Source organism: Ranitomeya imitator, chromosome 1 (genome assembly GCF_032444005.1).
Source record: "Ranitomeya imitator isolate aRanImi1 chromosome 1, aRanImi1.pri, whole genome shotgun sequence".
Lineage (NCBI taxonomy): Eukaryota > Metazoa > Chordata > Amphibia > Anura > Dendrobatidae > Ranitomeya > Ranitomeya imitator.
This window is the reverse complement of record NC_091282.1, coordinates 465,530,720-465,545,869: the sequence shown is the minus strand read 5'-3', so window position 1 is coordinate 465,545,869 and position 15,150 is coordinate 465,530,720. Positions and strand designations below refer to the sequence as shown.

General features: G+C 41.2%; 1 protein-coding gene across 1 annotated transcript in view; it reads left to right on the top strand.

The window, feature by feature from the left end:
- Positions 1 to 4,225, top strand: part of ZDHHC21 (zinc finger DHHC-type palmitoyltransferase 21) — a 118,521-nt gene extending 114,296 nt beyond the window's left edge. Inside the window, exons 7-8 of the mRNA XM_069765111.1 lie at positions 2,602 to 2,645; positions 3,322 to 4,225. Coding sequence (XP_069621212.1) covers positions 2,602 to 2,645; positions 3,322 to 3,454 — 177 coding nt within the window. The 3' untranslated portion in view covers positions 3,455 to 4,225. The remainder of the gene's footprint in view (positions 1 to 2,601; positions 2,646 to 3,321) is intronic.
- The last annotated feature ends 10,925 nt before the right edge of the window (positions 4,226 to 15,150 follow it).

The window sequence follows — 15,150 nt, the reverse complement described above, 5'->3', positions numbered from 1 at the left end:
AGCCGTGGGTCCGACCTGCTGATTATCAGGAGCGCTCCAGGTTACCGAGGCAGCAATTCGGTAAGCGAAATAGCTATTTGGATAAGCACTCATCCGAAGCTATTCGATCAACCCTAAAAATTACCTCTTACATTGCTTATGCTCCTGTAGGACCTGGCAATTACCTGAATGCCTTGTCCAGCACAGAGATGATCTAGGTTTGCTTTGCTGCTCTTGTTATGTGGCACTGCAGGGGTCAGTTTCCCATGTAACCAAGGCTCTTATTTTAGTCTATGGAGTGTGTGTATATACTGTTACATGTATGTGTGCAGACACACACACGTAACCTCTTAATGACCGCCAATATGCCTTTTTAACAGCAGCAGTTAAGGGCCTTATTCCTCTGCGCTTTTTAACGGCGCTGAGAAATAAGTGTACAGCGAAAGGAGTCAGAACATGATTCTGGTCGGTTTTTACCATACCCAGTCTTGTGATTGCCGTTATTCATCGAATAAAGGCGATTGCAAAAAAAAAGTCTGAATTTCAATTCATTTCTCTCTCCTCTGATATGATCTAGCATACCAGAGGAGAGAGCAACTGGGTCCCCTGGTACTTCTGCCATTCCCGGACCCTCCTGTTCTGTCCGGCGGTACACCACATCATCTCCATGGAAGTAAATGGTGAGCCCATGCGCAGTGTGCCTGCCGAAATCTGCCGGACGGTGCCCGGCAACAACAGATTTTTCCTATTGGTTCATTTTGACCACGGTTGTAGACCCTATCACAGTGCTCAAAAGAAAAAAAAATAGTAAATTAACCCCCCCCCCCGGTCATCCCCTTAGGTAAAAATAATAAAACCTGAAAATTAGCGTTAGGGTTGTGGTGTTGGGGTTAGGGTTGTGGTGTTGGGGTTAGGGTTGTGGTGTTGGGGTTAGGGTTGTGGTGTTGGGGTTAGGGTTGTGGTGTTGGGGTTAGGGTTGTGGTGTTGGGGTTGTGAGGTTAGGGCTGTGTTGGGGTTGGAGTTAAAGGGGGGTTCCACTGTTTAGGCACATTAGGGAGTCTCTGAACGCGACAAATGTTTTGTGAAAAACGTTAAATGTTAATTTTTTCCTTCCACATTGCTTTAGTTCTCGTGAAGCACCTGAAGAGTTAATAAACTTCTTGAATGTAGTTTTGAGAATGGTGTCACTTTTGGGCATTTTCTGTCATATTAACACCCCAAAGTCACTTCAAATATGAGGTGGTCCCTAAAAAAAAATGGTTTTGTCAATTTTGTTGGAAAAATTAGAAATCGCTAGTCAACTTTTAACCCTTATAATGTCCTAACAAAAAAAATTGTTTCCAAAATTGTGCTGATGTAAAGTAGACATGTGGGAAATGTTATTTATGAACTATTTTCTGTGACACGATTCTCTCATTTAAGGGCACAAAAATTAAGTTTGAAAATTGCCAAATTTTTAAAATTTTTGCCAAATTTTCATTTTTTTTTTTTCATAAACGCAAGTCATATTAAAATTTTTTTACTACTAACATGAAGTGCAATATGTCACGAAAAACAATCTCAGAAGCAGTGGGATCCGTTGAAGCGTTCTAGAGTTATTACCACATAAAGTGACATGGTCAGAATTGAAAAAATTGGCTTGGTCACAAAAGGGGTTAAGTAAAGGCAATTTTTTTTAATAACTAGTACTACAAGTCCTCATATAGTTATGTTGATGGGGAAAAATCAAATTTATGATTATTGAAAGGAGGATGGGAGAAGGGTAGAGTTCCAAAAATGAAAACTGTCCTAATCAAGAGGGATCCATGTAGGAAAGTGCTTTATTTTCTTTCTAGGTTTGTTGATTTTTGCTGTGGATCTACTTTGTATTTTTTTTATCTTGTGTTTTGGCATCCAATTGAAGTCAGTGAAGAAAATCTGGAATAAATTGGCTATAGAATGTGACATTACACTAAGGCTGGTTTCACATTTGCGGTTGTGTCTGCAGCGTTTCTGACGCATACATCCACATGCGTCTTGATTTCCTATCTTTAACATTGTAGACGCAGGTGCAAGCGGTCACCCGCATTTGCTTATGCATGCGGTTTTTTCGCGGTGTGCGGCGGGGCGCGGCTAACGCACCATGTTGAAATTTTTGAGGCGGCAAATTTCTGTCAAATATACGCAGGCATGCAGATGAGTTAAAAGAACGCACTACTGTCTATGGGAACGCATACATACGCATGTCTTTGCGCACACATGCGTTCGATGCTCTTGCATACTTTGGACTGTGCATGTCCAGTAACTGATTTAGGCATGCCCATTGAGACACGCCCTCCTGGGAATATAAAATGCATGCGCATAAAAAGCGCAAACGCATGTAAAAACGCATGCAAGCGCTGCGGTTATTTTGCCGTCATGCGTAAGCTGATGCAGATAAACGCTGCGTTATCTTGCGGTTGCGGACGATACGCTGCGGTCTCAAATTCAGATGTGAACCTAACCTAATGTAAAGATCTGTTCTTCCCCAAGGAAAATACTGTGAACAGTGTGTGCATGAGATTTGCTAAAACAAGCTATTGTCTTGTGAACAAGCACCATCTTAATTTGTTTCCCTCTTCTTTTATTTTTATTTTTTTCTAGGATATGACTACTATAGAGAAGATGTCCACCTGTTGTGATGAAATGTATGTAACATTTATCTACAAATGTACCTATTTGTGTGTAGATAATAGATTTTGCATTTTATACAATTACATTTTATCTATTTTAATGTTTAAATAAAATATACGGTAATATACAAACACATATTGGAAGAAAAGTGTTCAGTTTCCCAAGCAGATATCCTAATTTCAGAGCACACGTGTATGTAATTTGTTCTACCTGATCATGATAGTGAGGGAAAATGATGTTTGATTTTTCAAATGACTGACATCTATTGTTTCTTCTAATTTCCATTACTTTGGCATCCTTTCATGGGAGGGGAAGCAACATTTTCATCTTTTTCAATTCTGTTTTTGTTCTTATGAGGGGTGTTTTTGATAAGACACAATAGTATTTTCAAGGTTCAAAGAGGTATGAAAGGACTTGCCACTGTTCAGCTGACATGAATTCTTGTCATCCCAGGATTGTCTACAACTTCAGAAGTTGCCCTCCGTTGATTGACAATAAAGTTTCAGCCCCTGCTAGGTGGTGGTAAAACGCAGCTGCATGTCACAAAGAAAGGAAAGCTACATTTGTGATGCTAGGGAGCACAATTCATCTAAGCCCTCTAATAGATCCCCAGCCAACCCTGTATTGTCTACACTGACTGAAATGCACCATGGGAATGCTGTCTTTCACTAATAATGCTGTCTTCTGTAGATCGAGAGCTCGAAAACCATGGCAGCAGACCTTCTCAGAAGTTTTTGGCACTCGCTGGAAGATCCTGTGGTTCATTCCTTTCAGGCGGAGGCGACCACTGCGAATCTCCTACTACTTTGCCAATCATGTCTAAACAGATGGATGGTGGGCACAGATGGGTCCACCATGCTGGAAGCAAGTTACAGGTTTTATCATAACAGTGCTATGACAGTCTTCAAGTCAATTATAATCCACCCACCAATCTTATACATCACAAAGTGCCCCAGGCTTTGTTTTAATAGTGATCTCAATGCAGTTGTGGGAACAGTACAAGATATGTATTTATGTGCTGAACATAGTATCCTTTCAAGATGTCCTTTTACCCTCAGGACACATTGAGCTCCCTCAGGCTAAGAACTAAAACCATGGATTAAGATTTCTGTCAGCCGAAAGTTTTCAGCTACTTTTTTTTATTATTATTATTTTCTTTGCTTTTATCTGTGCACTGATGTTCTATTAAATTTTTTTTAATTATTATTCTTAACAAACAAAATAGTATTTATTTTTGTATAATGTAAAACATAATGTCTTTTGTGAACCATTATTGTTTTTAATATTTTATTTTTCTGGACTAATTCTACATATAAAGTATAAGAAAATAGCTCTGACTGTAAGTCAATTTCCTTTTAGCTTGAACAGTCAGATTTTATAACACTCCACTATACAACACTATTCTAATGTAAATGTTGCTACTACCTTTTCTTTGACTGATTATATGGTACTCTGTGGTGGCTGTTTCATCTGGTAATTTAGTTAGCCTTTGAGTTTACTGCCCTCTATTGAAAATGTCATAATGAATATTCACGGTGTATGTTTTTTCTTATATACTTGTGTTGTCTTTGCAAATACAGGTCTTAAAATGAAAGTGGTTCTAATTCTAGCAATTCTTATTAAAGCATCTAGTATTTTCTTATATAATACAATCTCTCATACAGCAGAAAAAAAGTTATGAATGACTTTTAAAGCCAGTCAATCATATCAAGAAAGTCTGATCTTTCAGGGTCTGACAACTAGGATACCAAAGTACCATAATGGGCAAGTGCAAACAATCATTGCATTAGTGGCAGTGTATGAAAGCTGTAATGAGGTGATGTGTGGGTTTTTCAGATCAGGTTCCCATTAATTAGAACTGAGGCGTGTCCTATAGATGTGACATAAAGGTTTTTTGTTTACTGATGCATGAAAACTGGGTTTTTTTGTTTTGGTTTTTTTTGTGTTTTTTTTCATGTCATTCTTGATGAGGAGCCATGCTGGAATCAGATCTCCTTAATTTAATGTGAGGCACATGCCTCTTAATATGTTAGGAGCGCCTAACAAGTGGTGTGCACCTGGCTACAAATCTTACTCTAGTCAGGGACTGGAGTAAGGAGTGATGCAGCTCGTCATTAATTAGTTGAGTTGTGGGGTTTTGGCGGAGCTGGGGGAAACTGGTGAGAAAATGGCAAAAGTCGCTAAATTTTTGCTCACCTCTGAGTTGAGCAAAAACGTTGGATCTTTTTGGAGCCATTTACATCAGAAGTCTTGCACAATCACTTTGCTGAATCGGAGCCTTCATCTTACGGGCGTGGGGACAATTTTCACACTTTTGAAATGCACAAATATAACTTGAACAAATAAAAATAATGGGAAAAATTTGATTGCTTATAGTCAACTATTTTTGGAACGTAACACCTGGCACCTTACAGAAGTGCTACTTAGCACTTGACATTTTGGAGTAATATTCTGTAAAAATTGCATAAAGTGTCATGTTTGGCAAAATGTCTAGCCCAGTAATTAGCAAACGTCCTATAAATGTTCAAGGTGTACAGAATTTGTGCATGCTCAGGACAGCATGAAGACATCTTTCCTATATCATTAAAACTGAAAGCACCAAAAAAAATCTCCAGGATCCTAATGCTCAGAAATCTTTTCAGGCACTGAATGGCCTATTGGTTAATGAGAAACAGGTTTTTTATTTTATTTATTTTTATTAAAAAAAGGGAATACATCGCAGACTGTTCCTATTAACGCCTCAGCTCCTGCCTATCTACCTCATATCTATTTTTCAATGTGTATGTGTATCTCCCTCTTCTGTGTTCTCCCCTTGTTACATCTACCTTACACATGGTAGTCCTCTCAAAGAATCAGCCTCTCTGCGGACCGATCACTACACTGAATGGGCAGGAACAGAGCCAGGAAACGACTGAGCATGACTGTCCACTACTGAAGATGGAAATGCACAGGAGAAATGGCATGGGACACTTACAAATGAAAATGTAATATAGTTACAAAACCACACACCATTATTCGTAGATTCATTGCTAATACATGTTTTTCACCACCTATTGAGCTTTGAATGATACTATCTTGAGACAACCCATTTAAGTGTTTGTTGGGTGTCATGTTTCAGTGAAGTGTCTGTAATTATTTTGTAACAACTCCCCCCACCTTTTAAAGGGAACCTGTCACCCCGTTTTTTCAGATTGAGATAAAAATACTGTTAAATAGGGCCTGCGCTGTGCGTTTCAATAGTGTATGTAGTGTACCCTGATTCCCCACCTATGCTGCGAAATACATTACCAAAGTCGCCGTTTTCGCCTGTCAATCAGGCTGGTTAGGTCAGGTGGGCGTGGTGACATCGCTGGTTCTTCCCCAGCTTTCCGTTGGTGGCGTAGTGGTGTGCGCATGTCCAAGTGACGAATCCACTGCGCGCACGTGAAGAAACAGCGCGCGATCTGCGCTATTACCCCTGTCATCGGTGGGGGCGGCCATCTTCCTGGGGCCGCGCGTGCGCAGATGGAGTGCTCTGCTGCACGGGGCTTCAGGAAAACGGCCGCGGGATGCCGCGCGTGCGCAGATGGAGATCGCGGCGGCCATTTTCCCAAAGCCGAGTTTGCATCTCCCAAACTTTTTTATTTTCAGAAGAGTACACTGATACCCCATATGTGGGGCAAAATCCACTGTTTGGGTGCATGGCAGGGCTCAGAAGAAAGGGAGCACAGTTTGACTTTTTGGCTGGGATCAATGGGAGCACGATGTAGACCCCCTGATGTGCCTAAATAGTGGAAACCCCTGGCAAGTGACCCCATTCTGGAAACCACACCCCTCAAGGTTTTTATTCAGGGGTATTAGTGAGCATTTTGAACCCACAGGTACAACACAGAATTTGATAACATTAGGTCATCATATTGATTATGTCATTGGTGTTGAGCGAAAGTGCTCTCCAGTTTGCATCAGGCGCTTGGGTATGCACCGAGTATCGTGGGTGCTCGAGTGACTTGCTTTAATCCCTTCCCCACATGTTTCGTGGCTGTATGGTACCCCCGAAACAACAAACTCGGGAATCCACGATACTCCGGGCGTACCCTAGCAACTGATGTATACTCGATGATGTATACTGATGTATACTTTCGCTCAACACTAGCTGTCATATCGTCGTCATAATTTTTTTTTTTTTTTTTTACTTTTGAAAAAAACCTAACCCCAAGCCTAACTGCAAAGAATGGAAAAAAAAATTAAAAAGATGTATTTTTATTTTTTTTTATTTTTTTGGATCACTGTGATAGGGTTTTTCACAGTGATCAAAAGGAATAACTCGTAAAAATTTCCAATTGTTGCCGGTTACCGCCTTCAGATCTTGGCGGGTGCACCTCGCATGCTCCAGCCATTTTCTTCCAGGAAGATGATGCGGAGGCCCGGGGGACAGAGCAGGAGGGGCTCTGGGATGGCTGAGGTATCGGGGGTCCATGGGTGGGCCCCATTTCTCTTCTCTGATATGCTAGAGCATATCAGAGGAGAGAGAAATGAATTGCAAATCTGACTTTTTTTTTGTGATTGCTGTTATTCCCTTTAACTGGTTTACAAGCTTCATTCAAACATTGGCAAGTAATTTTAGACTTGTTGGTAAGAAACCACACCCATTTAAGACAGTACAAATCCGGTGCAGGACATCATTTAGTTAAATACATAATTTAAGAGCATACCGCAATGATTATAACTTCTGATGATTGGTGTACTGATTAATCTTGTATAGGGTCATGGTAATCTGCTTCTAAAATATTTTGGTTTGAATCTTAGATAGCTTGACTGCTTCTACATAGCTTGTAAAATATTTAGACTAAGATTGTTTGCAAATGCAATCGAAAGGCAACATCTCTATATAAAAGCCAAATAGGAAGCTTGTGTCAGATAGCTTTGCTATAGTAATAGCAGAAACAAGACTTTTACGTTTGTCTTGGCTCCATAGTTTACATCAGAACACGATCTGTATATGCAATGTTACCTTATTGATAGCACATGGCAAAATGTACGTATGCCTAAGGAAGTTGTAAAATGTTATTATGTAATACAGGCTATGAATAAGACCATTTCACAGGTCTATTGCGACATTTTAATGCATATTGTACACATGCATTTATGCTGAGCGTTACATATTTTGTATGCCTAAAATTACCATTAATTATCCAATAACCATATCTAATGTGTACATATACATAGTGCATGCAGTGAGTGGCATTACAATTGGTCTACATGTATAAGAGGTGTATAAATTTAGGCTTGCACAGTGTAAAATGTGACATTGCACTGATGTCATTTTGAGTCTCTGCGGGGAGACATTTATTGTGGGGAAAAATGCCAACTTTACGATCAGTGGCTTCTCCTGTTAATAGCTAAAAGCTGGTTGTAAGAGAATCGGCATGTGTGACTTCTTTTGCCCTGGTTATCTGCTGTCTCTGGGGAAATTCAGGTCTAGTTATTATGTGGCATTATATTCCAGCCATTGAAAATAACAGACAACCATTTAATGTATAGACAGGCTGCTTCCACCAGAGGGATAGCTGCTTTTACAGACTTGCTCTCTGTTGGCGGTCTTGAGCTTTGAGAAAACCAACTTTAAGGAATTCTCCAGGAATGTAACAAATTGCCATCATCAAATAAGTCAAATGTCAGACCCTCCTAGTCGCGTGTTAGAACAGTTTTAAGAAACATAGCTTCCGAGTCCAGCGTTGCAACTGAAAAAAACCAAGACAGAAACAAAATTAACAGATACCCTAATGCAAGTAAATAAGTAAAAGTAATAGTGCTTATAAACAACATTGTTTACTTGGTAAACACCGTTTTTGGTTAAAAAAAACAAACATAAGGCCATCCCACGGGCATCAAGGTGTACCCAAATTTGGGATGATCCAAACCTCTAGTATTAAAATCTTACCTTGCATCAACTGACAGAGTATTTGTTCATAAGCGCACATAGCGGATTTTTTTCTTCTGGTGTTACCGCCCTTCTCACTGAGTGAGTTTTGTCTACTTGCGATACTACAGTAAAGGTACCGTCACACTAGACGATATCGCTGGCGATCCGTGACGTTGCAGCGTCCTGGCTAGCGATATCGTCCAGTGTGACACGCAGCAGCGATCAGGCCCCTGCTGTGATGTCGCTGGTCGGGGAAGAAAGGCCAGAACTTTATTTCGTCGCTGGCTCTCCCGCTGACATCGCTGAATCGGTGTGTGTGACCAATTCAGCGATGTCTTCGCTGGTAACCAGGGTAAACATCGGGTTACTAAGCGCGGCCCTGCGCTTAGTAACCCGATGTTTACCCTGGTTACCATCGTTAAAGTAAAAAAACAACCACTACATACTTACCTACCGCTGTCTGTCCCCGGCGCTGGGCTTCTCTGCTCTGGCTGTGAGCGCCGGGCAGCCAGAAAGCACAGCGGTGACGTCACCGCTCTGCTTTCCGGCCGCTCTGCTCACAGCCAGAGCAGAGAAGCCCAGCGCCGGGGAAAGACAGCGGTAGGTAAGTATGTAGTGGTTGTTTTTTTACTTTAACGATGGTAACCAGGGTAAACATCGGGTCACTAAGCGCGGCCCTGCGCTTAGTAACCTGATGTTTACCCTGGTTACCGGCATCGTTGGTCGCTGGAGAGCGGTCTGTGTGACAGCTCTCCAGCGACCAAACAGCGACGCTGCAGCGATCCGGATCGTTGTCTGTATCGCTGCAGCGTCGCTTAGTGTGACGGTACCTTAACTAGTGTTCTGTTATTTGAGACACAGGTTTAGGGAGCTGTGTTTCTTCAGACAGCAGTCCATCTTAAGACGTGACTAGGATAGCCTACCATTTGAACTACATGATGGGGGGGCCATGTCATTACATTCTTGAAGAACCTCTTTAATGCATTACTTTTATTGTATCAGTGACCAGAAGCAATGATTATTTTTATTTTTACCTAGATCGTTCTACCCAGTATCTACCAGCAATTTAATAGCAAACCGACCGCTAATAAAGGTAATTCTCAGCAACTCAATTACATGCGGATATTGTTGCTAAAATAAATTTCTTAGCAAGCTTCCCTTTCCCCCTACACACCGACTATTTAGTGTTAGTCTCGATAAATTACTGCTCAGTGAATTTTGAGGTTACTTTAATTTTTGCAGTAACTGGGTACAATTACAAGTCATTTAAAATACAATTTAGTTGGAAGCTCTCCTCTAATTGTGTCCTACCTGACCTAGAGCAGCTATAAAATGAAAAATATCTCCTGAAATGTTCAGCATTTTGTAAATCTCATGTGTTTGACTATGCTTTGTGTGTAGAGTTTAACGTATATGAAATACATATATTATACAGGGTTACCTATCTATTTTGTATTTTTAGCCTCACTGGTGTCATGATTGTATGGTAGGTTAATAAGTCGTGTAAATTAATCAGTTTTGAATGCCTTAAAACAAGAAAAACTTCAATGCAGCTCATGCTGCATTATTTAAAGCACCATATTGTTTCATTAAAGGAGCGGATCAAGGATTTAAAATATCCTTTATCTACTCATTCTACATGAGCTTTTACTATCTAATCTAGGGATTTATATTCTCCCAACTGCCTCTGATCTGCCTTGTTGGTCACACTTGATGATCAAGTTGTTATGCCATAAATCGCATATTGTCGCATTGTTTGCCTAAATTCTGGAGCAAAATGTTCCATTGTATATATGATTAAATAACAAAGATCCTAGTTTTTATCCTATTTTCTGTCATGTTTCTAATGTAAACTATATTTGCTTACTTATTAAAATTATTGAAAGAAAGAGAGAATGAGTTGTCAAAGAAGTGACTGGATCCTGATTCAGGGGAGATATCAATTTGGTAAACAGGCCATCATTAAGGCTAGCTTTAAAAAATACATTGGGGTAATCTCTCCTTTAGTCATTTCTGGCATATATTCTGTAGATGTCTGATGCGGATCCTCATCTCCAGGACCGGTCGCTACCTTCACGATGGGGGTCCCCTTGACCTGGTGACACAGCCGCTGTTAAGGAATGGTAGGCCTGACATAAAAGAACAAACTAGGCAAGGACAGTTTCATCATTCTCGTGGTGCTATGAAGAGGACACACAGGCTATTTTTGTATATAGATTGTAAATCCTATTTCTCATTTAAAGGGAATTAATACAGAAAGATTGTTGTCCTGGTCTATAATATATGTGCCTTTTCAGTTTATCGTTAAGTATTTTTTTATATATAAATATAGCTTTGTTGCAGTATATATGTAATTATGATATTTTGTATCCCTCATGTTATTCACTCGACAAATACGTTAATTAATCTGGACATGTAGCGTACTATAAGCAGCATACTATCAGCAGATCGCTGCTATGTAGCAGAGCCGATCGTGCTATGCCTGCTTCTAGCCTCTCATGGAGGCTATTGAAGCATGGCAAAAGTTAAAAAAAAAAAAGTTTAAAAAAATGTGAAAAAAATAAAAAAACATAAAAGTTTAAATCACCCCCCTTTCGCCCCAATCAAAATAAATCAATAAAAAAAATATCAAATCTACGCATATTTGGTATCGCCGCGCTCAGAATCGCCCGATCTATCAAATAAAAAAAAGTATTAACCTGATCGCTAAACAGCGTAGCGGGAAAAAAACTCGAAACGCCAGAATTACGTTTTTTTGGTCGCCGCGACATTGCATTAAAATGCAATAACGGGCGATCAAAAGAACGTATCTGCACCGAAATGCTATCATTAAAAACGTCATCTCGGCACGCAAAAAATAAGCCCTCAACCGTCCCCAGATGATGAAAAATGGAGACGCTACGAGTATCGGAAAATGGCGCAATTATTTTTTTTTTTTTTTTTTTAACCCCTCTGTGACCTTAGACGTACTATCCCGTCGAGGTGCCCTGGGCTTATCTGACCCTGGACGGGATAGTACGTCATAGCCGATCGGCCGCGCTCACGGGGGGAGCGCGGCCGATCGCGGCCGGGTGTCAGCTGCTTATCGCAGCTGACATCCGGCACTATGTGCCAGGAGCGGTCACGGACCGCCCCCGGCACATTAACCCCTGGCACACCGCGATCAAAGATGATCGCGATGTGCCGGCGGTACAGGGAAGCACCGCGCAGGGAGGGGGCTCCCTGCGGGCTTCCCTGAGCCCCCCGCAGCAACGCGATGTGATCGCGTTGCTGCGAGGGTCTCCTCACCTCCCTCCCTGCTCGAGCCCCGGATCCAAGATGGCCGCGGATCCGGGTCCTGCAGGGAGGGAGGTGGCTTCACAGAGCCTGCTCAGAGCAGGCACTGTGAAGCAGCCTGCACTCCTATCAGATCAGTGATCTGACAGAGTGCTGTGCAAACTGTCAGATCACTGATCTGTGATGTCCCCCCCTGGGACAAAGTAAAAAAAAAAATTTCCAAATGTGTAAAAAAAATAAAAAAAAATATTCCAAAATAATGAAAAAAAAAAAAAAAATATTATTCCCATAAATACATTTCTTCATCTAAATAAAAAAAAAAAACCAATAAAAGTACACATATTTAGTATCGCCGCGTCCGTAACGGCCCGACCTATAAAACTGGCCCACTAGTTAACCCCTTCAGTAAACACCGTAAGAAAAAAAAAAAAAAAACGAGGCAAAAAACAACGCTTTATTATCATACCGCCGAACAAAAAGTGGAATAACACGCGATCAAAAGGACAGATATAAATAACCATGGTACCGCTGAAAGCGTCATATTGTCCCGCAAAAAAAGAGCCGCCATACAGCATCATCAGCAAAAAAATAAAAAAGTTATAGTCCTGAGAATAAAGCGATGCAAAAATAATTATTTTTTCTGTAAAATAGTTTTTATCGTATAAAAGCACCAAACCATAAAAAAATGATATAAATGAGGTATCGCTGTAATCGTACTGACCCGAAGAATAAAACTGATTTATCAATTTTACCAAACGCGGAACGGTATAAACGCCTCCCCCAATAGAAATTCATGAATAGCTGGCTTTTGGTCATTCTTCCTCACAAAAATCGGAATAAAAAGCGATAAAAAAATGTCACGTGCCCAAAAATGTTTTCAATAAAAACGTCAACTCGTCCCGCAAAAAACAAGACCTCACATGACTCTGTGGACCAAAATATGGAAAAATTATAGCTCTCAAAATGTGGTATTGCAAAAAATATTTTTTGCAATAAAAAGGGTCTTTCAGTGTGTGACGGCTGCCAATCATAAAAATCCGCTAAAAAACTCGCTATAAAAGTAAATCAAACCCCCCTTCATCACCCCCTTAGTTAGGGAAAAATAAAAAAAAATGTATTTATTTCCATTTTCCCATTAGGGCTAGGGTTAGGGCTAGGGTTAGGGCTAGGGCTAGGGTTAGGGCTAGGGTTAGGGCTAGGGTTAGGGTTAGGGTTAGGGCTAGGGTTAGGGCTAGGGTTAGGGCTAGGGTTAGGGCTAGGGTTAGGGCTAGGGTTAGGGCTAGGGTTAGGGCTAGGGTTAGGGTTAGGGCTAGGGTTAGGGCTAGGATTAGGGTTAGGGTTAGGGTTGGGGCTACAGTTAGGGTTGGGGCTAAAGTTAGGGTTAGGGTTTAGATTACATTTACAGTTGGGAATAGGGTTGGGATTAGGGTTAGGGGTGTGTCAGGGTTAGAGGTGTGGTTAGGGTTACCGTTGGAATTAGGGTTAGGGGTGTGTTTAGATTAGGGTTTCAGTTATAATTGGGGGGTTTCCACTGTTTCGGCACATCAGGGGCTCTCCAAACACGACATGGCGTCCGATCTCAATTCCAGCCAATTCTGCGTTGAAAAAGTAAAACAGTGCTCCTTCCCTTCCGAGCTCTCCTGTGTGCCCAAACAGGGGTTTACCCCAACATATGGGGTATCAGCGTACTCAGGACAAATTGGACAACAACTTTTGTGGACCAATTTCTCCTGTTACCCTTGGGAAAATACAAAACTGGGGGCTAAAAAATAATTTTTGTGGGAAAACAAAAAGATTTTTTATTTTCACGGCTCTGCGTTATAAACTGTAGTGAAACACTTGGGGGTTCAAAGTTCTCACAACACATCTAGATAAGTTCATTGAGGGGTCTAGTTTCCAATATGGGGTCACTTGTGGGGGGTTTCTACTGTTTAGGTACATTAGGGGCTCTGCAAACGCAATGTGACGCCTGCAGACCAATCCATCTAAGTCTGCATTCCAAATGATGCTCCTTCCCTTCCGAGCCCTCCCATGCGCCCAAACGGTGGTTCCCCCCCACATATCGGGTATCAGCGTACTCAGGACAAATTGGACAACAACATTTAGGGTCCAATTTCTCCTGCTAACCTTGGAAAAATACAAAACTGGGGGCTAAAATATAATTTTTGTGGAAAAAAAAATATTTTTTATTTGCATGGCTCTGCGTTATAAACTGTAGTGAAATACTTGGGGGTTCAAAGCTCTCACAACACATCAAGATGAGTTCCTTAGGGGGTCTACTTTCCAAAATGGTGTCACTTGTGGGGGGTTTCTACTGTTTAGGTACATTAGGGGCTCTGCAAACGCAATGTGATGCCTGCAGACCATTCCATCTAAGTCTGCATTCCAAATGGCGCTCCTTCCCTTCCGAACCCTCCCATGCGCCCAAACGGTGGTTCCCCCCCACATATGGGGTATCAGCGTACTCAGGACAAATTGGACAACAACTTTTGTGGTCCAATTTCTCCTCTTACCCTAGGGAAAATACAAAACTGGGGGCTAAAAAATAATTTTTGTGGGAAAAAAATTTTGTTTTATTTTTATGGCTCTGCATTATAAACTTCTGTGAAGCCCTTGGTGGGTCAAAGTGCTCACCACACATCCAGATAAGTTCCTTAGGGGGTCTACTTTCCAAAATGGTGTCACTTGTGGGGGGTTTCAATGTTTAGGCACATCAGTGGCTCTCCAAACGCAACATGGCGTCCCATCTCAATTCCTGTCAATTTTGCATTGAAAAGTCAAACGGCGCTCCTTCCCTTCCGAGCTCTCCCATGCGCCCAAACAGTGGTTTACTGCCACATATGGGGTATCAGCGTACTCGGGACAAATTGGACAACAACTTTTGAGGTCCAATTTCTTCTCTTACCCTTGGAAAAATAAAAAATTGGGGGCAAAAATATAATTTTTGTGAAAAAATATGATTTTTTATTTTTACGGTTCTGCATTATAAACTTCTGTGAAGCACTTGGTGGGTCAAAGTGCTCACCACACCTCTAGATAAGTTCCTTAGGGGGTCTACTTTCCAAAATGGTGTCACTTGTGGGGGGTTTCAATGTTTAGGCACATCAGTGGCTCTCCAAACGCAACATGGCGTCCCATCTCAATTTCTGTCAATTTTGCATTGAAAAGTCAAACTGCGCTCCTTCCCTTCCGAGCTCTCCCATGCGCCCAAACAGTGGTTTACTGCCACATATGGGGTATCAGCGTACTCAGGACAAATTGGACAACAACTTTTGAGGTCCAATTTCTTCTCTTACCCTTGGAAAAATAAAAAATTGGGGGCAAAAATATAATTTTTGTGA